Here is a 27,527-nt window from a genome sequence, read left to right on the forward strand (position 1 = left end):
TTCTATGTTTCCCTTTCTATTTCCCATCATATGACATGGTTAAATTGATAAAATGTTGAGTTTGGACAGAAATTGGTGGGTTGTTTATATTTATGGTTTTTCCAAAATCTAAATTGTGTGTGAAAGAGATTGGAAACAAGAAGACAATCTCTACAGATTTTCATGTCTTTTAAGTTTCATTATTTTCTTGTCTATATACTTAATGACCTCAACTCAAATTTTTTTTTTTTTTAGGAATCAAAATTTTAGGGATTGTCACCAAAAAAAAAAAAAGAATTAGAGCTTGAAAAGTGAGGCGAAAATTTTATTTGTTAGGGAGAAAAATTGGTAAAAGAGACTACTTATAGAAGATAAATAAAAGAGAGGCACATTTATTAATTTTCTACAAGTAGCAAATTAATGTGGTCAAGTTTGCAATTCATTGAAATAGTTTGGTCACAAAGATCAACTTAGTTGAATTTTCAAACACTAAATCACTGGTTTTGTACTGAAAACTAACAGAACATGTCTTCTTTTGAAAAAATTCTCCTCTACATATGAGTTAACATCTTCAACATGTATTTTTATTTTTCTAGTTGCAAATTAAGCATCTTAAGGTAATATTTAGTTTGCCATCTCAATCTAATTCTATTGGAAAAATCATAATAATCTCCGTATATAAACACATGATATACTTTTCATTTTGGTTACGTCTATATTTTTAACACCTATTCTTTCCTAAAAGTATCCCCAGGTATTTTATTTTTATACATGATATTCAACACTTTCATAACATGAATGTTGACAATTTACTATGTTCTTTTAGTGAAAATCAGTAACTCAGCATCGGCTGCATTGTCCATGATTCAACAAGGAGATGACCAATTTGACCTTGTTATGGCCAATACTAACGTGGGGAAGGAAATGGATATCTCTACATTTCTCAATAGCATATTGCTTAAAAAGGATATGCCGATCATTTGTGAGCTTATTCTTTCTTTTTCAACTTAAAAGGTTTCGTTATATATTTATTTACTTCTCCCTCAAATGATGCTTTTTAAAATTATTTTCTTTATACAGTTATATCATTCGAGGAAGACATGGATATAGCTAACAAAGCCCTAAATCAAGGGGCATGCTTCTTTCTTCCTAAACCAATTTGTAGGCTTGATCTTTTAAGTGTGTGGAAACATGTGTATCGAAAGAGAAGGTCCCCGAAAAAAGAAAACCAACAGGCAAATATTGAGAAAATAACTATCCTTGAAACTCTACCAAGAGAGGAAAGGAAAAAAAGTACACAAGTTACAGGTGAATTTGGTCTAGTTGGGGATGACTGTGCAAGAGAGTCACTTTATGCAGCACAGATTATGAGTATGGAAAAAGGAAAACAAGGCACATCTAGTAGAAAAAGAGTAAACAGTGATAATGATGACATAAGAAGTGAAAGGAGTAGTTACTTGAAAATAAGTAATTCAAAAGGCTTGAAATCCATGGAGGATCGCAGTGAAAGGAAAAATGCAGATAACAGTAGCACCGAGAAAAAATCACGAATGAAATGGACTCCTGCTCTTCAATTCAAGTTCATGGAAGCCATTAGTACAGTGGGAGATGAAAGTAACTTCATTCTTTAACTCAATCTAAAATTTGAAAATTTAGTTTCTTCTTTGTACCATTGTTTGCAATAAGTAAGATGTTGACTTCTTGTTGTCTCTATTTGATTTCTTGGTCCAGGAGCTCATCCGAAAGTTTTACATGAGATGATGAATGAGCCTGAATTGACGGTTTGCAATGTAGCTAGCCATCTTCAGGTTTTGAAAGACGACTCTTAAAATAAAATTTTCATTATAATCTTCTCTATTAAATCCAGTACTAATATATGCATTGGGTATTCATGAAAGCTCAGCTAATTCATCTGATATATTGAGTTTTCCAATTTTAGCTATTTACGTATCATTGTTATCATCAACGTTATCTCTTCAGTATCATCAACACTAATTATTTTTGCATCAACACTAATTTTAGTTAGTATATATCTTTAAAATAAATTACTAAATATTTGTACCTACTTGCCTAGTTCATTTCATATGGAGCTGGCTTGGAGTGGAATTATTCTTTCTTGAAAGGGAGACTAAGATTAGTTTATATTTTACACGATAATAGCAACTAAAAGATATGTTGCATGAAATCTAGCAAGAATGCAAGCTAAATTTTCTTTGGTATTTTGTGCATTAGATATGGTTGCAATTAATGTAATGGTAGCAAAACCATGAAACTTCATGCAACTTGAGATATGATTTCTGTAAGGCTTCTTTGCATCTTGGTTGCGAAGATGATAAAGCTTTTTGGTTGGTTTTTCACCAACTTAGGGCGCTAACAAATGATAGTGCGTACATTTTGATGTAACTTAGTTCGGATGAACTTGCACTTTGTGATATTTTTTCCACTTGTCTTGCTTTATTGATGTTGTATTTGTACTTTGTATTATGTTTTTCATCAATAAATTTTTGGGTAAATTATGCAAGTGGTCCATGTAGTTTACACGATGTGTCAATTTGTTTTTTGTTGTTTCCATTTGTTCAATTTTACCTCTTAATTTAACAGATTGTGTCATTTTAGTCCAATAAATAACGGTTGTTAAATTTGTTGGATGGAAAGTCTACCCAACGTGTCAATTTGGTCTCTGTTGTTTTAATTTGCTCGATTTTGATAGGGACCAAATTGACACATTGTGTAAACTACATGGACTAAATTGTACCAAATTTAACAACCGTTATTTATTAGACTAAAATGACACAATCTGTTAAATTAAGGGACAAAATCGAGTAAATTGAAACAACATGGACCAGATTAACACATCTTGTAAATTATAGAGATTATTTGTAAAATTTACCCTAAATTTTTTTTTAGCTGTTCAAAAAAAGATGATAAAGTTTTTTCTTTACTTTTTTCTTTTAATTAATTCATTGTTCCCTAAAGTGTTAGGATATATATACTTCAGGCCATGGCGATCCTCAATTTAAAGCCCCCACCTCTACTGACAATATAACAGGGCACGCAAGAATATATATGTATATATATATATCTAACTTCTTTTATTTATTATGTAAAACATACTTTATTTTTTTTGTACTTAATATGTTATTATATGATACTTCAAATGAATAAATGATAACGTATGCCATGGATGCGTTATTTTCATTTTTCTTTGTCTCCATCATCTATTTTTGTACTGACTACGTTACCTATTTTCGTGATATCAGAAATATAGAGAACAGGTAAACCGAATGAATTGTGAAATGGATGCACAACAACAACTGGAGCAGCAAAATTCAATGGTGCACACACAAGGTCTTCAGGCTTCCAACTCTGAAATTGGAGCTGCTGCTACTACAACACAACGACTAAATGTTGGCACATCATCAGTTCACTACAATCTTGAAATAATTCAACGAGCATTGAATCCTAGCAACTCAATTGGAGTTGAGGTGCCAAACAAAACTGATGAGCTTCGTGGATTGAACAAATTAAGCATTGATGGTCCAAATGCTAACCAAATGGATAAGCAGCTTCTTGGATTTGGTGGAAGCACCGAGAATTTCAGTTCAGAACTAGCTTGCTTTGCGGATTTGGAAGATATATACCAGGCCATGAAAGTGCTTCCTGATGTGCAGAAACTTCTATATGATGATCAAGAGTTGAATTCTCCGTACAACTTGCAAAGCCCTAACTCTCTGCAAGTGCTTCCTGACCGTGCTCACGAGTTCAATTCACCATACAGCTTGGAAAGCCATAACTCACTGGAAGTGCTTCTTGGTGTGGACAAACAACCGCTAGACCATGCTCGAGAGTTGAATGCTCTATACAACTTGCAAAGCCCTAACTCCCTGGAAGTGCTTCCTAGTGTGTACAAACAACTAGACCATGCTCGAGAGTTTAACGCTCCATACAATTTCCAGAAAGGGCCTCCTAATGTGTACCAAAACCATGCTCGAGAGTTGAATGCTCCATACTTCAGACACCACCCTTACTCCTCAGAAGTGGTTCATGATATGCACCCAAAGCTGGACCATGCTCGAGAGTTTAACGCTCCATACAATTTCCAGAAAGTCCCTTAGGATCTCAAAGGTAACTCTTCCAACTTCCAAGCTTAAGAGTTGTGCTTATACATTCATAAATAATAATTTTAAGTAGATCGGCATGATTCAAATAAAAAAAATTTTGTTAAAATCACCTACTCTCCACCTATTTCACCCACTTAAACTTACTCCACTAAACCTAACCCACTACACCACTACCACCTCACCTACTCCACTAAACCTAACCCACTACACCACTACCACCTCCACTTCACCTACTCCTTACCTACTACACTCTCCACCTATTTCACCCACTTAAACTTACTCCACTAAACCTAACCCACTACACCACTACCACCTCACCTACTCCACTAAACCTAACCCACTACACCACTACCACCTCCACTTCACCTACTCCTTACCTACTACACACTCACCCTCTTCTATATATAGGAATCATGAATCATTGTAATACAATATATATCAATACATCAATCAATAATACAATTCTCTATTTCTCTTTATACATTAAATTTTCTACATGGTATCAGAGCAGGTTTAAGAATCTAGTATTTTCGCTTCCCAGCGGGCGGCAACCTCACCTTAGCCGCCCGCCGGACCTCAACCTAGTCTGCTTGTTTGTTTTTTACACATACCTTCTTCCATAATTAAGCTCTTCTCTGCCTTTACAATGGCTGCCAACGAAGACCAAGCTTTTCCAGACCCATCCTCCACACAGACCACAGACCAGCTCATATACACAAGAGATGCTTGATATCTCTCTCTCTCGGGGTTGGGCTCGGAGAATCATCCACTCTATTATTTCCACCATCCACATCCATCTTTTCCTCCATTTTCCTTTCCCTGTTTTCAATATATTCAACATATTTTGGAGCTGAAACTTCAATTGGTTTCTTGATTTGTACACCATCTGCCCATCTGTAATCATACTTGGGGCCTGCAGTCATTGTAGGACAGTTTTCTGGAGTGCAGAACTCTGTGAGGGTACCATACATCAAGTTCACCTGGTTGAAGAAGTCCACAGTGTTGACAGCCAGCCATTCATTAGCGTCCTCCCCTGGAGGAAGTCTTACTGCTTCTCTCAGATTTCCACTCCCTAATGTTGCATCAATGTGCTTTCTCAGCTGTGCCCCCTTACTCCGGGCGAAATGTCCTTTGGTTCCTGCCCAGACCGAAGAGACTCATGGATCTAGAGAGAGAGAGAGAGATGCATGTGTGTATGCGTGTGATCTCTTCATCTCCAAACCAGTTCATGCCAGAGAGAGAGAGACCAGGTGCAGAGAGAGAGAGAGATGACTAGCTTTTCATTTTTCAAAGAGACAGAGGTAGTGGTTGAAGAGACCAATATAACTCTGGAACCAACCCATGTGCACTTTTATTATAAACCATCTTTTTGTCCCACCGCCCAAATTTTATTTTTTATTATAAACCTTAATTGGTGCTCTATTTTTATTCATTATTATATATTCATCATTACCATGCTTACTTTTCTTTTTAATCACACCCATTCACCACCCAAATTTTATTTTTTATTATAAAACTTAATTGGTGCTCTATTTTTATTCATTATTAATATTCATCATCACCATGCTTATCATTTCATCACTATCTCCATATTTTTTTTATTATTCGATTCCCTTACTTTTCAAAAAAAAAAAAAAAAAAAAAAAAAATTCATCATTCCACAAACTCATTTTATTCATGTCGGGGCTCACCCCGATCCCCATTTTACATCAAAAAAAAAAAAAACAAAAAAAAAAAAAAAAAAAACAAAAACAACAAAACAACCACACCCACAGTGGGATTTTTCTTCTCTACTCTGCAGCCGGTCTTTTCTTCTTGCCTCCGTCCTGGGCGGCCCTTGCCGGTGTTGCCTCCGTGTTTCCCACTCCACTGGGCACGATCACTCCACCCTGCTCCTCCACTACAGCATATGGTGGACCTCCAAATCGGAACATCACGGTGGCTTTCCGCTTCAGCTCCTTGTTTTCTGCTTTAAGCACACTTATCTCTGCTCGCGCATCCTTATACATGCGTTGGAGCAGAGCCAGTTGGGCGTTTAAATGCTGCACCTCATTTGTCCTACTCTGCAGCCGGTTCGACAAGTTTGTGACCGCCGTCATGGTTTCCACACATGACTTCAGAGTATACTGATTGGCCTCAATATCAGTTTGCACCGCCATTTTTTGCTCCACCGACCGCATCGGAAAGTTCAACGGAGCAAAACCAGAGGTGTTTGGTTGAGGTTCACTGGCCACCGCACCAGTTGTCTCTCTTGTTGACTCGTTGAGGTCAGGAAAGAGAGTCAGCAGACCACGGGACGACGAAGCCATTTTTCTCTCGCAACAGAGTGTTACAGACTCTCTCTCTCAGCACAACAGTGTTACAGCCTCTCTCTCTCAGCACAACGAAGAGTTTTACAGAGGATTTCGCAGGTTTTTTGCTTCTGCCTCGGCCTCAAGCTCTGTCTTGGTTAAATAGCCGAGGCAGCCACGCGTATCGCGCGCCACTTGCCGCCAGACGACAAACGGGCACGCCAACCAAGGTACTCACGTGCCTCGCCATCATGTCCGGCACATCTTTTGATGAATTGGGCACGCCTTTTGATGGCACGCCTTTTGACAAAATTGGGCACACCTTTTGAGGGTGCAACTTTTACATGGGTCCGACAAGACTCTGTAAACTGTCCCGACATTGATTCCGGTTAGCTCCTTTATGGGTCCGACAAGACTCTGTAAACTGTCCCGACCTTGATTCCGGTTAGTTTCTACAAGGGTCCGACAAGACTCTGTAAACTGTCCCGACATTGATTCCGGTTAGCTCCTTCAAGGGTCCGACAAGACTCTGTAAACTGTCCCGACATTGATTCCGGTTAGCTCCTTCATGGGTCCGACAAGACTCTGTAAACTGTCCCGACATTGATTTCGGTTAGTTGCTACAACGGTCCGACATGACCCCATAAACTGTCTTCTACAACGGTCTGACACGACCACACAGTGTCTGCTACAACGGTCCGACATGACCCCGTAAACTGTCTGCTACAACGGTCCGACATGACCCCATAAACTGTCTTCTACATCGGTCTGACACGACCATACAGTGTCTCTTATCCTCTTTTATTTTTATGTATTTTCTTGTTTTGTTACTCTCTTCAAACTCAAGTTGGTTAGTTCCTATCCCCCTTGAGTTTGCGGGGGCTGTTAAAATCACCTACTCTCCACCTATTTCACCCACTTAAACTTACTCCACTAAACCTAACCCACTACACCACTACCACCTCACCTACTCCACTAAACCTAACCCACTACACCACTACCACCTCCACTTCACCTACTCCTTACCTACTACACTCTCCACCTATTTCACCCACTTAAACTTACTCTACTAAACCTAACCCACTACACCACTACCACCTCACCTACTCCACTAAACCTAACCCACTACACCACTACCACCTCCACTTCACCTACTACTTACCTACTACACACTCACCCTCTTCTATATATAGGAATCATGAATCATTGTAATACAATATATATCAATACATCAATCAATAATACAATTCTCTATTTCTCTTTATACATTAAATTTTCTACAAATTTATTTGGTTAGAGGTAGAAGGTTATGGTCAAGGTTCTAAATATCGGCCGGTACGTCCCGTACCGGCCGGTTCGTAACGGAAAATGGGAGTGCCGAGTCGGATACACCCCGATATACAGGTGAGACTGAATTTCACGTCTGTAGCGGCCGATTCCCGACACGTATCGGCTTGAATCCGATACGTGGGCGATACAGTTCCGATATTGTCCGATTCGGCTGAAAAACGAGCAAAGCATGGAAAAATAATTGAGGAAAGCAAGTCACTAAGAAAAGCAAATCACCTGGACAGCAAATCACCTGTAAAAGAAAAAAGAACCGACCAAAGCACCTGCAAAAACAAAAGAAAAAGCAGAAAAGAAAGGATAACAGACTCACGGGCTAAACATTTCACTTCAATTTTTTTGTCTTCTTCAAGCAATAATATATACACACAGACTCACAAACACCAGGACACCATAAATGTGTAAAAAACCTCTAAAGTTTTCCCTCAATCGGACCAAACTCAACTCCCCAATCAAACCCAAATCCATCTCCCCGGGCCATCGATCTTGTAAAGTGTTGCAAGGAGAAGCGTCGAATTGAACCCAAACCCATCACCGATTTGAAGTTTCTTCGTTGAAGGTTTTTCTCTCATGCTCTGTTCGCATTTGTTTCCTACTCTGTTTTTTGTTTTGGCTGGAGCTTCTTCAAATGGCTTTGCTTGCTGTGCTCGGTTTGTTTATGTATATATAATAAAATATAATTTGATTTATGTGGGGGTTGTAGGGACTGCAGTGCACATAATAGTTTATAATTTATATAATAGTTTATAATAGTTTATAATTTGTATGTAGATAGGATTATTATTTGATTTATGTGGGATTGTAGGACTGCCGCATAGTAGTTTATAATTTGTTTAATAGTTTATAATAGTTTATAATTTGTATGTAGATAGGATTATTATTGTGTTGAATATATATATATATTTTTTGATGGGATCCTTGATTTTTTTAAATAACCAAACTATATATAATAAAATATTAATAATACAAATAAAAAAAATTTAAGAGCTTTTGTTTGCTTGATGGGGGATGAGACTAGAGTCACCCTGATTATTGATTGAAAGTGCATTAAAATAGATGAAAATAAATAAATAAATAAAATAAATAAAAAAATTAATATAGAAGATCCCAAGCCCAATTTGATATCATTTCAGTCTCTCGTGCTTCATTTGAGTCATAAAGAATTAGTGATCCATGAAAAACTTAGAAGCCATGACAATGGGTTGATTAGGATAATTATTTCCTTATAGTGTGTTTGTTTGAATCTGTCAAATTTTTGAATCTGTCATATCTTTTTATTTCAGATTATTTTTATATCAGATTTTTTTTAAAGAAGTTTCATTTGTTAGATTTTTTTAAAGAGGTTTAATTGTTAAGTAAAGAGGTTTAATAGTTTAGATTTTTTATTTTTATTTTAAATGCATTATTATTAGTAACAAAATTAGAATTACAATATTTGTTAATTGAAAACTGTTATTGTAGATAATTGAAAGTTATAATGGCGCACGGAGGTGGTTCTATTGGAAAACTTCCAAGTGATGATATTGGATGGAAATTTGGAATTCCACTAGAAAATAATAGGCATAAAATTAGGTGTAAATTTTGTGGAAAAGAGCTAAATGGTGGTATAACTAGGTTGAAGCAACATTTAGCCCATATGAAAGGTCAAGTCGCACCTTGTGCTAATGTTAGTAGTGAAGTTCGAACACTAATGATGGATCATTTGAATAATTATAAGGGCAAAAAGATTGACAAAAGGAAGATGAATGAGGAATTAACAGAACAAATTAGAGCCAGTCAGTGTGATGATGATGAAAATGATGAGGAGGACTTAGAAATGGTTATGGCCCGACAAAATAGGACTAGTGATATTGAGGTTGCACCTCCTCCTGGTTTTGCTCGGCGATGTCATAGTGTTCGTGAGGCTAGTACAGGTAGGAAATGGATTGATACATCCTCTCCAGAAGTTCAATTATTAGACATAGATGTGGATCTTCATAGGACCAAAGGCAACAAACAATCCAAGCTCTCCTCTAGATTCTTGAAAGAAGCAAAGAAGAAATTAGGAAGAGCAGTTAGCCAGTTTGTATTGTTCACTCCAGTGCCAACTAATGTTGTTAATTCCAAATGGCTAGAACCAATGTTGGATACTGCAAGAGAGGTTGGAAAAGGAACAAAGCTACCTACTTCTTATGAAGTAAGCCTCTAACTTAAAGTTTGAAAAAACTCTATCTAGGTTTAAAAATAAATAAATTATTAAGATGCTTGTTAATAGTTTTTGTTTGTTATTTATTATTAAACAGGTAACTGAAGTGTATTTACCAATGGAGTATGAAGCGTTACAAAATTGGATAAAATCTCATAAATCTAGTTGGGCTGAGAGAGGTGTTACAATTATGTGTGATGGATGGTCTGGACCCACAAGAAAGCACATTGTTAATTTTCTTGTGTATAGCAATCGTGGAACAATTTTTCAGAAGTCTGTGGATGTAACTGATGTACCTAGTAGGACATCTGATTATTACCTAAGCCTCATGGACAAGGTAGTGGATGAAATTGGAGAAGAATATGTTGTGCAAATCGTAACTGATAACGAAGCTGCAATAAAGGCTGCTGGTTACAAACTCATGCAAAAAAGAAAGAATCTGTATTGGACAGGATGTGCAGCTCATTGTATTGATCTTATGTTAGAGGATATTGGGAAGAAAAAAAGTGTAGCAAAGGTGTTGGATTGTGCAAAAGTAATCACACGCTTTATTTACAACTCCAATTGGGTCGTTGATTTCATGAAAAGATTCACAGGAGATAGAGAGTTGTTACGTCCTGTCATCACACGTTTTGCCACCAATTTCATTACTTTGGAAAGCATTGTTAAACATAAGACTGCTTTACAGGATATGTTTCATTCTCAAGAGTGGAAGCACAGCAAATGGTCCAAAAAGGATGATGCAAAAGAAGCGAAAAAAATTATACAAAGTAAAGATTTTTGGACCAAGGCGGCAGATGTATTAAAAGTTCAAGAACCACTTCTAAAGGTGCTTAGACTTGTAGATGGGGATGAAAAGCCCACAATGGGTTTTATATATGAAGCCATGGATAGAGCAAAGTTGGCCATCAAACAAAATTGTCGCTATTATGTAGATTATTGGAAGATTATTGATAATCGATGGGCTTTCCAACTACACACGGACTTGCATGCTGCTGGTAAGTAATTTTTAATTTATTTAAATTATAAATCATGTGTTTCTTGTCTCACTTTTATTATTATTTTATATTTGAACGTAGGTTATTTTTTAAATCCCATATTCCAATATGGGGAGCACCTTTCTAATCATCGAGAAGTAATGAGTGGAGTTAGAAACGTGATTTCGAGACTTCTACCAGATTTAAACGAGCAAATACAGGCGATAAATCAAGTTAGTCATTATTTAATATTAGTTAAATTGATAACTTATTATTTGACTTGTGAATTGTGTTTGTAAAACTGTTTATTGCCTTTTGTTCATTGCAGATCTCTTTATTTTGTAATAAAGAAGATTCTTTTGGTGCTGTGTTAGCACAAAGAGCAGTGAAAGCAACAAATCCTGGTAATTATTATATACTCAATGAACTATTAACTATTTGAATTACATATTATTGTTATATTGTCAACAATTATATATCAAATTATAACATAATCACTAATATTTGATTGATTTGTATAAAGCTGAATGGTGGATCCATTATGGTACATCGGCTCCGGCACTCCAAAAAGTGGCTGTGAGAGTATTGAGCCAAACCACGTCTTCTTCTAATTGTGAGCGCAATTGGAGTACATTTAGCCTGATACATACAAAGACAAGGAATCGGTTGAAGTATAAAAAATTAAATAAACTTGTTTATGTGTATTACAATATGAGGCTAAAGATTAGACATGCAACACGAAAAAGTCAAGATGACAGAGAGGAATCTTTTAACCCCATCAATCTTGATTATATATTTGAAGAAGATGATCTATTAACTCCATGGCTTCAAGAGAGAGAACATGCAGTCTTGGATGATGAAGATAACTCAGGTTGGTTAATTGTTGATGATGATGATGATGAGGGAGATCATGCAACTAGTAGCCAAGTGCCTCAACACCATCAAAGAGCAGGGTCTGCTGGAAGTGGCTCTAGTGAGGGTCGCGGTTTGAGTCCACCTAGTGGTAGTGGAGATGATAGTGATGGCAGTCGTCCTCCAACAGGTGGTGGTAGTGGTGGACAATGGGAGTCTGCAGGTTCTGCACATGGTTGTAGACGCAGTATTCATCATATTGATCATGATTGGAATAGGGATTCTACACAGCAACGACGACATTCTATTTCTACTCCTGATGTAGAAGCATCAGTTGGGCGTTCACGACATATTGATGATATTTATGGTCATCGTGACCTTAGAAATCAATTTGGACATCTCGGAGTTAGACAAGAAGATGGAAGGGGAACTCAACATTGGCGACCAATATGCCAAGTACCATATCCTTATTACCCTCCTCCAAGTCAACCACCACCACACATCTATCAACCACCTTATATGGAAAATTGGAACTACTCTCAACAACCTCATCAATATCCATATATAGAGGGTTTCAATTATGGTACAGGGGGGCATGCAATGACACAACAACAATCAAGTAGCAGTGGCAGCAACAACACTACTTATGATCAATGCACTTTCAATAACTACTACCAGGAATATCAATATGGAGAAATAGGCCAACCAATTCATAGTGATGATCAAAGTGATGTGAGATATGGAGATTCTTCTGTACCACCATTTAATTCTTTTTATTACTAAGTTTTAGAGTTGTTGATTTGTAGTAGATTGTTTGTATGCGATTATAACTGAAGTGAATGATTTATTTTCATATCCCCCTTTCTCTTATTAATTTGTTGTGCATGTGAAAGTATTTCATTATTGAAAATAAGTAAAAAAATATTTTCACATCAATTTTATATTAAAGTTTAACATATATGCCAAGTAAAAGCTTGAGACTAAAATAAATACATATCATTTAGTTGAAAATGAGTCAAAAGTGTCTTTACATATCAAAATTTTGATTAAAATGTGATAAATTAAGGCTAAAAGAGTCAAAAAATACATAAAATTGAGTTTTAGAGGAATTGCTAATGATTTTTGAAATTTCACAGCCGTGACGCCCGATACCCGATACGTATCGGTCGATACTCCCGATACCGATACTCCGCGATCGATACCGTTACGTTACCCGATACCGCGATTTAGAACTATGGTTATGATACACCCTGAAAATTGCATTGAAGTGCCTGCTAAAATGGCAAGGCTGAGCGTATCTAAATTTATATCCGCTTCTTGCCTAAAATAGATGAGAGTCATATGGTACTTGATCAAGTGCCATAATAGCCACCACACTTAAATATGAAATTTTTATAAGCTATTTATTGATATTGTCTGAATATTCTCAGTGAAATCATGGCAACACAGAATTTAACAAAAGGTAAACCAAAATGAACAAAATCAACAGACGTGCATCTTACGCCGCCCTCTCATGGAAAGCATTGCTTCCAGCAATAATACATGCATGTGCTAATTGGAAGAGAAAAAACTTATGCATCCTCTTAGCACCAGAAGTATTGATGGATCAATGTCTTAACAAATATAATGTAATTTATTGCATCAATGGCACAATGGAATGTCTAGAAATGTAAATGATCAAACCTGGAAACTCTGAGTTGGACTTCTGCATTGCCAAAGGGGCTCTCCCTGCAAATGGTTTCCCACAGTTGAAGACAAAGTTAAGTTCTCTAATGGAGGAAATGGTGAAGAAAAATATTCTACATTTAGCTCCTGATGGGGATCAGCACCAAGACCAAGCGAATGCTGGAAAGACTGATCAAGCTTCCATGATGTGTCATATGTAGATGAAGATATGCCAGTTGTCTGCTTGCCACGTATTAAAGATGAATTCTTGTCTCCTTCAGTGAGTTGAAGCCTCTCCAAGTCAAAAATCTGTTGAAGAATAATGCACGTGTCTTGTTGCTGTTTACCTTTGTTAAATACCTACAAGATGAAGCACCACAGGGGTAATGGATACATTAGCTACAGGCTTTTGTAGTTTTTAAAAAGAAACAAATGGAGCACATTACACTGTGTCATGGTGGAAGCCCCCCAAAAAGTCATTGAAGGCTGGAACTCAACAACAACAGTGGACCTTCTTGTTCACAGTGATATAATAGTTATTAACATGGCAAAAATTGTTTTGTTGCATGCTACAAGTGTTGAGCATGATCTACATCAACTAGAATTCATTGGGAGAAGGAATGCCGTTCACATTCAAATCCTACCAAACCCTAACAGACGAGGATACGAGAAGGAAAGACAGCTAAAACTTAAAAGAGGAAAACATGATTACATGAATCTAGTTTGGAACTTTGTTACAGGTTTTGTTGTATGACATATGGTAAACATATCAAGAGAAAGTCCTTAGCATTAGTATAAAAATCAGCAGAAGTACATTGACAGTTTAATTATTTGTGGACAATAAACCCAAATCTTGTCCCTTTCATCACAGGCTATCAAAAACCAGAAAGCTTCCAATAAAATACAGAACCATCTTTTATCAAGTTAGCGACCAGCAGTGTTATGTGGTTGGACAGATTCGACAAGATCAGGAGCAATTGGGTTTAATTGCTGATGATAAAGGGCCATCAGGGGCCATGTGGTTTCAACAACGAACGACCAATCATCAACGGACAAAAAGATGGTTGGTAACCTGTACAAATTTGTGGAGAGTCTTGTGACAAATGGGGCTACTGTTAAGCATCAAACAAGTAATACAAGTCATTGACATAAATAAATAATCAACAGAAAATTTGACTCTGCATTCATAGCATATGATCAAAATGGTAATGGGTAACAGGTAAGAAACTAACATCAGGACTATAGAACTACAAGAAATGATTTGAAGATGATAAATAATTAGCAATCACAATGCAAAGACATGAAAAACGGATAATGGGTACATTCTTCTAGATGAAGATCAATGATGATTTTGATATGCAATATCATGTTTTCTGTATGGTGGACTTGAATTATTAACTAAAATGTCAGCGTTATTATAAGCCCAAAGCTTTATCATTAGGGCTATAAAAAAAGATTGAACACTAGATTGACAGCAATCAACTAGAATAAAGAACACTTTGAAAAATGATAAAATGGCAACAAAAAGAAACTCAGGATTCAAGCAAAAATAAAAATGGATATTTCAAGCAAACATATATATGGATATGACAATTATTAAACTCAGATAACTCACACCTACCTCAGTGTGTTGACTGCTCAGTCCAACTTCATATTCTGCACCAAGGATTGAAGTCACAGTGGTCGCCTGGGATGCTAATGAAGGGCCTCCAGTCTGTGGACTAGACATAGATTGTCTTGGAAAGTTTGAAGTCTTAACACCAGTATCCACTGACACACATGAAGTCAAGACGAACTGATTTTGAAGAGTACTGTTCTCCAATTTATTTAATTCAAAACCCCACAGCACTGCAAAATCCTTAGCAGAAGGGCACCCCATGAAACTACTAATCACTTGTTTCTGATGTTGAGAGGAGTCCTTATGCAGACTGCAGTCACAGCCATGACACATAAACATCCTATGATCAGAACATCGAACATGAGCTGGGCGGTATCTGCATGCTTCACACACCGGGGTTCGGGGATGCCGGTTTGAAAGAGCATTAGCTGAATGAACCTTTGCATCACAGGAAAGGCAAAGATATGCTGCATCTGCCTTACAGTAAATAACTGGTCTCAATCCCATGCAGAATTCACAAACTTTGTCCATCTTCTTATTCACAAAACTTAAAGATCCCATAATATCATCATTTCATATGTTCAAGTTTAATGTTTGAGCTATAAATATCACCAGCTGATCAATTCATGAACCCATATTGATGAAGGGTCTCCCTGTCAATAACAGAATACCCACAAAAGTTAGTACATCTTCTTGTTTGTAATTCACTACCACAATGAACATTGCCAACTAAATTTACAATACACCCACCAAATACAAATTCTAAACTGCAGTATCAGCTTGGAAGCAGATACAAGGAAACAGCACACTTCGAAACAGCATATTACACGCACACACACACACATGTTTACTTATAAAGAGGAGAATAATGACCTGATTTTTTACCAAGTATTTCTCCTACTAGATAACTATGGTAAAGTTCAAAAGAAACATCAAAAGAGATAAAGATGAACATCAGGACTCCACCCCAATGGTGTGGAAGAATATTAAGTATTATATCAAAATATACAAATATTGTTATGATTCCTGTGATGAAAGTAAACAACACACGATTTAATTAATCATATCATTTTCTTTTTTTTGGATAAATTATTAATCATATCAACAAGATTTGCTAAAATCTTCACAGAGAGAGAGAGAGAGAGAGAGAGAGAAGAAGAAGAAGAAGAAGAAGAAGAAGAAGAAGAAGATGCTGGCAAGTTTGCCCACTCTTTTCTTTCACTTAGACAGGGATGTGGCATCATTATTATTGTGATTGGTTTCCTTTTCCAAGGCAACTAGGATTATTAATATGACATGAATGATTGATATGGTGAATTTTGTTGGAGCTGCCATAAAAAAGCTTCGTACAATTCTCGAAAACTCAATTCCTATGAATAGAAAGATTGCACTCATATTTATAGGTTACTAAACTTCTCCTATTCGTACAAGGAATATGATTTAAAAAATAAGAAATTAAGAAATTTTGACTAACTAGAATATTCAAAACCTAATAAAGATAAAGACTCCACATAAAACCCAATAACATAATTTGATGCACAAGACAACTCATGGGTGACTCCTATAGCTCATATCAAACAATTTGCAAATTTTTTGAAATAAACTTGACACCTAAAACCTAATAAAAAGTCATAAAATCTGTGAAGCAAAATTCTAATTTATTAAGTACATCAAAACCTTAGTCAAATTGACCCTAAACATAATTATACAAAGATCTAGGCATGGTACATGTAAAAATCTAGATTTCTCCCTCTTCTTTGTTCATGCTCGGCATTAATATGTTAGCAATGGCTGTGTGGTTATAGTCTGCTGGGGCGAATGTGGTTCTGTTCCTTACGATTAAGATGCTGAATGGTTCTGAATGGCTGTGTTATTCTGCAGTGTTATAGATGCTGTCCAGGTATATCAATTCAGTGGATTGGTGATGGCTTGGGTGAATTGGTGATGTCAGTGGCTTGGGTGAAGTTTAGTTTTTCTGTTATGCTCCTCTTCTGCTTCTTTTTGTTTTGGTTTGTTATTGGTTTCTCACCAACTGGCGCTTGGAGCTTTAGTTAGCTCCAAGCTCCTCTTTATTGATGTCCTGTATACTTTTTGCATACCTTCATCAATAAAGATTTTCTTTGCCGATCAAAAAAAAAAAAAAAAAAAAAAAAAAAAAAAAAAAAAAAAAAACATCTAGCCATCAGTGGTCATCAATTCTCTTGTCTTGAGTTGGTGAGCCTCTAATCTGACCTTAGCAATTTTACAAGATACTATGAAAGGATTTAACAGAGGCACTGGAGCTCAACATCATGCACAATCATATTTTGTTTTTCCCTTCTAGTTCTAAGAAAAATGTTTAAACTCCAATTTATGAAAAGGAAGGATTTTGTCTGGGTCAAGCACCTTAAAAAAATAGGTAGGCATGTCAAGTATTGGACTTCCATATATTCAAGATTCAATCCAACAATCCAGAGTCAGCAACAGGTTGTGAATCGTTATCCGATACAATCAATTTATCCATTAACTACTAAAATGATCACAATTTAGAGTGGTCTAATCTAATTGCAAAAGTTATTATTATTATTATTTTTATCAAAGTTGTACTTGCTAGATATAACTTCAATAACAAGTATAGATTTACCAAGCCAGTCCCAAGCTCGAAGAAAAGAGGGGGTTGTGGCAGGTTGATGGCCAACATAAAGTGTAGGGGAAATTAGTGATAAGTCCCACTTCATGTCCTTGTTTTCCAATAGGTCCCATAACTATTTTAGTTATCCCATAAAGTACCATTATATGAAATATTGAAAACTTAAGTTGTTTTTTCAAATTTTCAGCAAAATGTTGGACCTTTTCACCTTTTATCTATGCATGCAGAGATCTAAGAAAGAAGTCAGCGCACATGAGACACACTCACTTGGCAAATTTTTTGAGTTTGTGTGTTTCAAAGTTTAAAATTCTATAACTTTTATTATACACATTTGTTTCAATAAAAATTATACTTGATGAGATCTATCAAACAATATCTCAATTGAATATGAAATTATGTAAAAAAATAAATAAAAAATAACACTTTTTTGGGTCCCAAAGTGTGGAATTTCAGTGTAAAGTTTCACAATTTGACAATAGAGAAGTGTGGAATTTCACGTCTTCATAAGTGCAATCCTCAATTCCAACAATTGCTTGAAGTTTCACAGTCAATTTTATGCTAGAAGAGTAGAATTTCACTTCTTCAGAAGTGCAATCCTCAATTCCCATGAAGTTTCACAATATGGATTTTACACTTTGACAATAATATAGAATTTCACTTCTTCATAGGTGCTCCCAATTCCCACACTTTGTGTAGTGACAACTCTCAATTTTACCAGTGTGAAGTTTCACAGTACGAATTTTTCTCTCACAGTGAGCAGTTTCAAAGTGTGAAATTCTTCATAAAATCCTAGTTCCAAATTTCATAGTCCCAAATCCCAAATTCATTAAACAGCTGTGCTACATGCATGATTTTTTTTTCATAGAACCAAACACAGAACAAACACAAAGGGTGGGACCCACTTGTGTGGGGCGCACATGTGGGTTGATTCTGGGAAAAATTCCTGTGCAGTTAGCTTTTCTCTTCATTAAATGTGAATCGCTTAACAATTTGCAAAAGTATGATTTTGCAACAAACCCTAGATTATTGTAATATTTAACCAGATTGTTTATATATATATATATTTAAAAATTATACATATGTAATATGTAATCTTTGAGAATTGAAACTATGGCATGGCAAAACCACATTTCTTGTAATATGTAATCTCTGAGAATTTGGATTACATATTAGATGTTTGTAATCCCTCCATATTCATAACTAAATTCAAGCGTTTCCCAAAGCTAAAATGTGCTTCCACCCACAGAGTGTTGAATTATATATTTCTCAAATAGTTGTTATGTATTGTTAATTAGTATATGAAATCAACTTGTAGATTTTCCATCACCTCCTATCATGTGAAGCTCATGCACTTATTTTTTCCATGAGACACCAGACAATGGGGTCCTCGAAAACTGTGGAGGCAACAGAGAAGTGGCAACTATGACAGAGTCAGCGAAACAATGGCGGTCGTAGAGAAGAGACGACAAATGTGAGTCCCACTAGGTCAGAGAATTAGACGATGTATATATATTGCGGGGTATTTTGGTCATTTAATACAGTGTGGGACCTCTAAGGTTAACAGAACATAGATAGGACTAAATAAATACTATACAAGATCCATAAATGGGATCTATCCTTAAAAACCCCTAAAATTTATACACCAAGGATCAAATTTGATATGTTGGTATGTTGTTTTGGATAGCTTTGAAATATATTTGTTTCGGAAGCATAAGAGAAATGACAAAAGAATATAAAAAACATATGAAAATATTTGGAAACAAAAGCTAAACCTATACAAGAGGTTATTAGAATTCTCAATAAATAATTGAACATGTTGAGATCAAAGAATCTAGGAAGCTCATAAACCAAATGTTTAACGGCAGAGTTGGGGAAGAGGGTTTGCCATTGTAAGAAATAATATAAAATAATGCAAAATTCTAGTAGTAGTTGGGATGAAAATAAAAGAAAAAAAAGGGGGGGAAAAACATTTGTGGTAACAAAGAAAAAGTAACTCAATCATACTTTTTTTTTATCACCTCCTCTTCTCCTTTCTAGTTTCTTAGATTCTCTAGTAAATTTAAGATTTTTGTGTTCTCAAATCTTTTCCTATGACAAAAAGGGGCTTATAGAAATTACCATTGTTGGATATTCCTACTAGGCATAGAAACAACTCATTGTTTTGGTATGTTCCATAGTGTTTTGGTGTGTTTGGTATGGTTCAATGGAAATATTGAAATTTTCCATCAATGAATCATTTCAATTTCCAAGGAAACAAATGTTTTGGTTGTTTCAATGGAAACAAAACGAAATTTTGTACCTTGATAGTCACACTTTAATACTTCATATACATGGATCCTGAGAATTTTTCAAACAGGGTATTCCAGCAATGGGCAAATGGATTCATATAGCTAAACCCCTAGTGATTGGGATAACGGCATATTGAGTTAAGCTCTATATTCTTAAAAACAAAACATATCAACAATGGACAAAAATGCTTATATTTACATAATTTAAAATGATTAATATTTCAACAAAATATTGCATTATGAAAATACGAGTACAATATCATTTGAATTCAATGTATATGTCTAAATTTTTGAACTATTATTGTTAACAAAATTAGACAACCATACTTGATCGGATGTTTAACATATCCGTATTGACCATATGTCAGATTACACGATCAATGTATTTTCTTATTGAATTGGATTCAACCCTAATCTAGCTTGAATACATTCCCTTTTTAGTCCGAGGAAGAGAGAAAGTAATGAATCTTTTATGTTAGAATTTTGCCTTTCAAGTAACACCTTTGTGTTAATATGTAAAAGTATAATAGTAAAATAAAATGCTACTCAACCAAACAAAAAGTTGAAAATAAAGTATCCTTTCCTTATGGGTTCCGTCTCCATTCCCACCTTCCCCTTCTTGTTCCCATGACTGTCCTGTCCTATGTTACCTAGAATGTTGATTGTTCTGGTACGAGGAACAAGAATTGAAACGTGGTACACCGCATGCTCTAAAACGTGGTACAACAAGGGTGGCGTTCTTAATATGACATCCAATATATTGTAAATCAATTGTTCAACATAGTTCAAAGAGCATTATGACCCATTGTTTTATATTTTGTCAATTCAAAACTCCACTCCATCTAAATTTTAGTTCATTATATATAATTTTTTCCCTATTAAGGAGAACTTTTAATGAAAAGCATAGGAAAAATTACGGGATTGGTTTGGATCGCTAAATTTATCATTTTGGAATAAAAGTGTACCATGTTTCGAAACTTGCGTTCCAAAGCGTAAATGCTAAGGTGTTAGCATTTTCTGGTAACACCAGTCTTATCACTCATATAGTATGGAGCATCCAAAATCATGAGATCCATGAATGAGATGATAATTTGCATCCAAAATCATTAACAATAATGACACCTCATACTCAACCAAGTAAAGGAAAAGCAAATGGGGTATACCATACTCCATCGAAGTGTAATTTCTTTCTTCAATATTTTTTGGGTTTTTTTTTTTAATTTTTAATTTTTTAATTTTTTATATTCTCCCTGTCTCTCTCTCAGCAACTAGTATCAAACCTCAGCTTTGAATCAAAGATTAGAAGAAATCTAATTTAATTCACATACAATTGAGCAAATAGATCAAATGCTCTTTTATTTGAGAATCTAATGATTAAGTTCAATATTTTTTGATTTTTTTTTTTGGTTTCAATTCTCTCTCTCTCTCTCTCTCTCTCTCTCTCTCTCTCTCTTAGAAACTAGTATCAAACCTGAGCTTTGAATCGAAAATTTGAAGAAATATAATTTTAATTCACCGACCATGAGCAAATAGATCAAATGCTCTTTCATTGAGAATCTAATCACTAAGCAAAGCTACAATGATAAACTTAAAATTCAAATATCAATCAACAATCCACAGTAACACAAATGAAAATGAAAAACAGATTAAAGCAATAAACCCTCAAATTAGTTTCCAGTTAAACGAACCTGCGACTAAGATTTCAACCCAAAAGCTTCGTTCAAAGACAATATCTTCACTCTTCAGAAACCCTAACCGGTCTTCGCCATTCTCGAGGGAGAAAATAGTTGAAATGCATATATGTATATCTATGCTATATGTTCATTTATCAGAGAGCTTTTTTGAGCTTCACTTCTTGTGACCTTTCTGTTACCTGCTTCATCTTTTTTCTCTTTCGATACCTTTTTAATCTGACGTGCTTAGTCGATCCTACGTGGACGTGGTTACGTGGAGTGAAGTGGGCACGTCAACGTTAATGTTATCGGTTTTCACGTGAAGTGCGTCACGTTGATCCAGAAAGTGTAGTTGCTGCGTCGATTGGGATTTCGCCACGTAACCTAAGGTCCAAGATGGGGATGGCGGGTGACCTTAGCCCTGCAGGGAATTATTGGCGGGGGATGGACCACGAGCAATAGGCCCGTTTGAGATGTTGATTTTTTTGTTAAAATAATTAAAAAGTTAAATTATTTAATTATTATTTTAAATTTTAATTTAATTTTTTTTTGTAAAAATTAAATAAAATAGTCATTTTTTCAAACATTCTCTATCTACGAATCCAGAGACAAATCACACAGTGAGAATGCCTCACAAATGGTGAATGAAATTGTTAATATATGAATTGTTAGTATGAAATTATTAGTACATAGATTAAAAAAATTATTTTTGTTTGTGATATATTTTAGTGAGTGGATTAACTATATGAAAATATCATTAATATCCTTTGGTAATTTTTTTTAAAATATATTTTAATATTAAAAATTAGGATAAATTACAAATACACCCTTAAGATTTGCTTAAAGTACAGATTGTCTCATGCGGTTTGAAAAATTATAAATATCTCATTGTTAGTATTTTTTATTTAATAGAACTAACTAAAAATAAATAAAATTTATAATTGTTCTCTTATACAATAATAAAATTATCTAAATTATTAATTGAAATATATTTCTAACATCATTACAAATTATTATTTATTTATTTATTTTTGGATCAGTAAAAAGAAACTTTATTTATGAAAAAAACAAGATACATGCGAAAACTTACATCAACAAAGACGAGAAGTGCAAATAGTATCGTAGCTGACCATACCGATCCCAACTAGGTTGGCACCGATATGGAAGCACAATCCTCTGCTAGCACATAACCCAAGATTGGTGAGGAACCAATCAAAAGAACTAAAAAGAGAGGAGGGAAAAATAACACAAAGCCAGCACTTAACAGCAATTAGCAGTAAACCACTGTTAATTGACTTGATGATTTATTAATTAAATGGGCGATTCGTTATAAAATTAGAAATCTCAGGGGGTGGAATATAATTTTCAAAATCACAGGGGGTTATTCGTATTTTAATCAAACATCATGGGGTGTATTTGTAATTTATCCTAAAAATTATATTTTATAAATATTTTTTTAGTATATTATTTTAAAATTTTTATATATATAATGATGTAATACTCAAAAAAAAACAAAAAGCCATAAAAGCACGCACACAACATGGCTAAAATAGTCTTTTTTTAAATTAATCCCCTCACTAGTTTTGAAATCTAACCGTTAGATACCTTTACTAATCCTCTCCTCCAAAACTTATCATAGTACCTCAGGCTAATGTTTTGAAAATTGGACCGGTGAGTGAAGCAGAAAAAGGACTGGGTGGACAGGCCACCAGTTCAATCACCGGGTTGAAGCAGTCAAGTCGTGATGTCATAATTACATCATAAATATATTAAAAATATAAATGTAAAAATAAAAAAAATAATTAAATTCAACAAAATAATAGAATTTTCAAATATCACTCACAATGAAATTGTAATTTGCAATAATAATGTGATATATCTTATTTTTATTTGTTGAAGACCTTTCTCTAAATGGGTTGCGTAACACTTTTGACAAGCAAAAATCACCGCACAATCTATACATATATCAAAGTTCGAAAATAGAAAATATTATAAATGCAATCATAATAATGAAAGTAATAAAAGTATTATACTAAAAGTAATTAATATTACTTATTTGTCATATAAAAACACAAACATAGTCAAATAAAAATACTATAATTTACTACATTAATTAAGGGCTAGTTTGGCATGTACTAAATAAGCCAAAAAGTTAAAAAGTCACTATCTTATTTAAGTCACATCGTCTTATTTAAATCACATCACCTCTCTAACACATCACATCAAACCCAACCCAAACCCAACCCAAACCCACAAATAAGTCAAAAAGTGCACTTTTTTAGAACATCCCAAACCAACCCTAAGAGTCAAATCTCAAACACAAACATAAACCAAGCAAGCATAGAGAGAAGATCTATAATTCCAAATCTTAAAACACACTAATGAGCATCTATCCTTTCTAAATGAAAGTAGATAAATAAATATTAAAAAAAAATTCAAAACCAATCTACTACAAACACATCATGCCATAAAAAGCTTTTTTGCCTAATTCCTTGGGAAGCCCACCGTTAGCCAACCATCGTCAACCTCATTTTCATTGTTGCCTGTGCCAACTCCACCACTTTGAGCATTAGATTTATCATCCACGTTGAGATCACTAAATGATCTAAGGTCTATATCATCTCGAACCTCTAAGACCATATCATCCTCGTCATCTTCTCCAATAGTTACAACAAAATCAATAAGTAATCAATTTAATAATAACAAAAAAAATTGTTATATAATAATGAAATTATTACTTACTAACCATCACGTAGACCATGACATTGCCTCTTATTTTCTTGATAAAGCATTAATGCCTATAATTTGTTACTACAAATATTTGTCCCAACTCATTAAAATCAAAAAGATAAGGCTCTTCTTCATCTTCAACAATCCAAAACTCAGTTTTGGAAATACTTTCAATGTCAACCGGATCATAGTTCTTCATTTTGTTGAAATGCCTACAATTTTCACTTAAAAATAAGACTACTTGAATAAATATTCCATTAGTAAATGCATGACAAGGTAAATGGTTCATTTACCTATTCTTCAACTGCAAATTATAATGAATGTATACAAGATCATTAAGCCTTTGATGTTCCAATCTATTCATCTTCTTCGTATGTATACGTTCAAAAATACTCCAATTCCTTTCATATCCAGAAGAGTTACTAGTTTGACTAAGAATTCGAATAACTAACTTTTGCAAATTTAGAACACTATGGCCAAATAACCTCCACCATTCATCTTATTATCTAAAAAAATAAATAAATTAGATCTAATATTACACTTAAAAAATTTATTAAGAAATCACAATGAAAAAAATCAAATGTAATAAATAATTTTACTTGGTTGCGTTGTCTTAGATGTAATAGTAGCAAGCTCTCTTCCAAAACTTTCTAATTGATCTCGAAACAATCTAGTTTCATCCAAGAGATTTGTCTTGCTACATGTTGCTTTTGTTTCTATCACATCAAGCATACTTTCCAAAACCTCTGGTTTTTTGCAAAATGATACTTGATCATATTGAAAAGCTGAATTCAACTAATAAGCTACAGCATAGATATTTTTGCGTAATGTTCTATTTCAACGATCTTTGATAATACTTGTATAAGGCTTGTACAATGCTTTTTTCTTCATGAAAACATTTTTAATTGCTATTCTTGCCCTATACATGCCATCATATACATATTCCATTAAAGGTGTTTTTATCTCCATCAACAATACGCAACAATCTCATGAATGGCTCAACAATCTTAACAATGATCAAGTAAACATTTGAAAACTTACTATCTAAAATGATAGCAACAACTTCTTTTGCTTTCTTATCTTTGCATGTCTTGAATCGACAAAATCCTTACTTGTCACTAAGGCTTTCAAATCAAGCATGTGTTTTTGAATATTATGCAATGCAATGAAAGTAGTGACAAAACAGGTTGTTCTTAGGTGGACAATTTCAGTCCATCCCTTCATTTTCCTCAACCAAGCTATCAACCATGGGTGATTGTAAATAAATCTTGTCACACTTGATGCTCTAAAGGCAAGCTCTTTCACATGTTTCAACTTGGAAATATCACTTGACACTAAGTTCAAACAATGTGCTACACAAGGAGACCAATTAATATTCTTGTAAGTTTGACTAACAAGTCTTTTAGCAACAACATAATTTGCCCCATTATCTGTCACCATGTACACAATATTGCTCACTCTCACCCACTCAATAATTTCTTCAAAGCATCTTTTACAACATCAGAGGCATCAACAGATTTAACAAAAGTAGTTTCTCTAGGATAATATACAAGAAAATTAATGAGAGTTCTATGTCTACCAACAGTCCAACCATCACCTATAATTGTACACTCAGTGTCAGCCCAAGTGCTCTTTATAGAGTTAATAAACAATTGAAACTCTTTCTTTGAGTCATTCAATAAAGGAACTCGAACTTCATGGTAGGTAAGTACTTTATATATTGGACCAATGGCGATTGCAGCATCAAACATGAGCTGAAAGTATATGGAATTAACGACATTCATTGGAACACATGTGTCATACAAAAATTTTGCCACAATCATATGTGCCCTATGTACAGCTTTTTTAGTTGCAAGGGCACTTTTGATAGTTGGTTGAGAGTTCGGAGTGGTCCTTGGTGCAAAAAAAATTATCAATTTTTGCAGGTTCCTTTCCTTTTCCTTTTCGTTTCATTGCTGCTTTACTCTTATTCCTACTACCACCACTTTCATTAATTAGATGCCCTTATTGCTTTATGGAATTTTTTCTTCAATTTCAACATCATCCTTAAATTTGAAAACATCCCAACCAAAGGGATTAGATTCCTCACTTTGTTTTTTTTTTTTTTTCTTTTCAATAATTACTTTAAAGCCTCTTCTATTCGGTACCTAACATCACCTAAAACTTTCTTACATGGACCAACCTCACCAGACTTTCATGCAAGATGTTTCATTCTAGTAATCCCTCTACATTTGATAGTTTTCCCACAATACAAACATGTTAAAGTTTTTCCCCATTGGAACCTCGCCCCTTAGTTACATGGTCCTATGCCGGATCAGATTTACCTCTTGTTAATGATGGGATATTAGAGTGTGTTGTTGAATTATAGCTAGATGAATCCATTTCACCTAAAACAACATTATATAATACATTTAGTACTATTAGAAAATTAGCACAACTATGAAATCAAATTTTTTGGAAGATGAGTATACATATATTTATTTGTGCAAGATGAGTATCATAATATATAATCAAAAAGTTAGTTCATTAAACCATTAAATAATAGCTATGAAATCATAAATTTATAAAAAAAATAGCATGAAATCAAAATTTATTATCATGTATCTAACAGCTATGAAAAAAAAAAAAAAAAAAAAAAAAAAAAACGAACATTAACAAACAAAATGCTTTCAATCTTTCATATTTTCTTAACATTAGCTCAACAGAAACATAAACTTTAGAACACACTTAAATCAAACAAGCATTGAAATGGATAGTTCTGACCTCTAAAATGCTTTCAATCTTTCATATTTTCTTAACATTAACTTAACAAAAACTATAAACTTCAAGAAAGATTAAAATCAAACAAGCATTTATAACAGACACAGAGATAAATCAAACAAGCATTTACAGCAGACACAGAGATAAATTTATATATATTCGTAATGAAAAGTCAAGATAACTTGAACCCACATTGTGAAAATCTAAACTAAGAATTATCCAGAAAATAAAATTTCATCATAAACAAACAAAGAAAAAGAGAAAGCTCTACTCACACCAAAAATCAATGGACTCTCTCTACGATAGAAAAAAAATCCAAACAAAAGCAGAAAAAATGAAGAAGAGAAGTATAAAGGACTTATTGATGATGATGAAAAACCCAAATTTTCAACCAAAAAAAAAAAAAAAAACT

General features: G+C 34.5%; 2 protein-coding genes across 2 annotated transcripts; one reads left to right on the forward strand and one right to left on the reverse strand.

The window, feature by feature from the left end:
* The first annotated feature begins 9,978 nt into the window (after window positions 1-9,978).
* Window positions 9,979-12,577, forward strand: LOC145791069 (uncharacterized). Its single transcript, XM_082870857.1, has 4 exons — window positions 9,979-10,921; window positions 11,003-11,133; window positions 11,229-11,304; window positions 11,424-12,577. The coding sequence occupies exons 1-4, from the start codon at window positions 9,979-9,981 to the stop codon at window positions 12,533-12,535; spliced, it is 2,262 nt and encodes a 753-aa protein (XP_082726983.1). The 3' UTR covers window positions 12,536-12,577.
* A 555-nt stretch (window positions 12,578-13,132) lies between these two features.
* LOC145790301 (putative zinc finger protein At1g68190) lies at window positions 13,133-21,779 on the reverse strand. Its single transcript, XM_082868059.1, has 3 exons — window positions 21,641-21,779; window positions 15,039-15,688; window positions 13,133-13,777 (listed from the first exon to the last, which is right to left on the reverse strand). The coding sequence occupies exons 2-3, from the start codon at window positions 15,594-15,596 to the stop codon at window positions 13,430-13,432; spliced, it is 906 nt and encodes a 301-aa protein (XP_082724185.1). The 5' UTR covers window positions 15,597-15,688; window positions 21,641-21,779; the 3' UTR covers window positions 13,133-13,429.
* Window positions 21,780-27,527: the final 5,748 nt, after the last annotated feature.

Source organism: Camellia sinensis, chromosome 5, assembly GCF_055761805.1.
Source record: "Camellia sinensis isolate YWXY chromosome 5, ASM5576180v1, whole genome shotgun sequence".
NCBI lineage: Eukaryota > Viridiplantae > Streptophyta > Magnoliopsida > Ericales > Theaceae > Camellia > Camellia sinensis.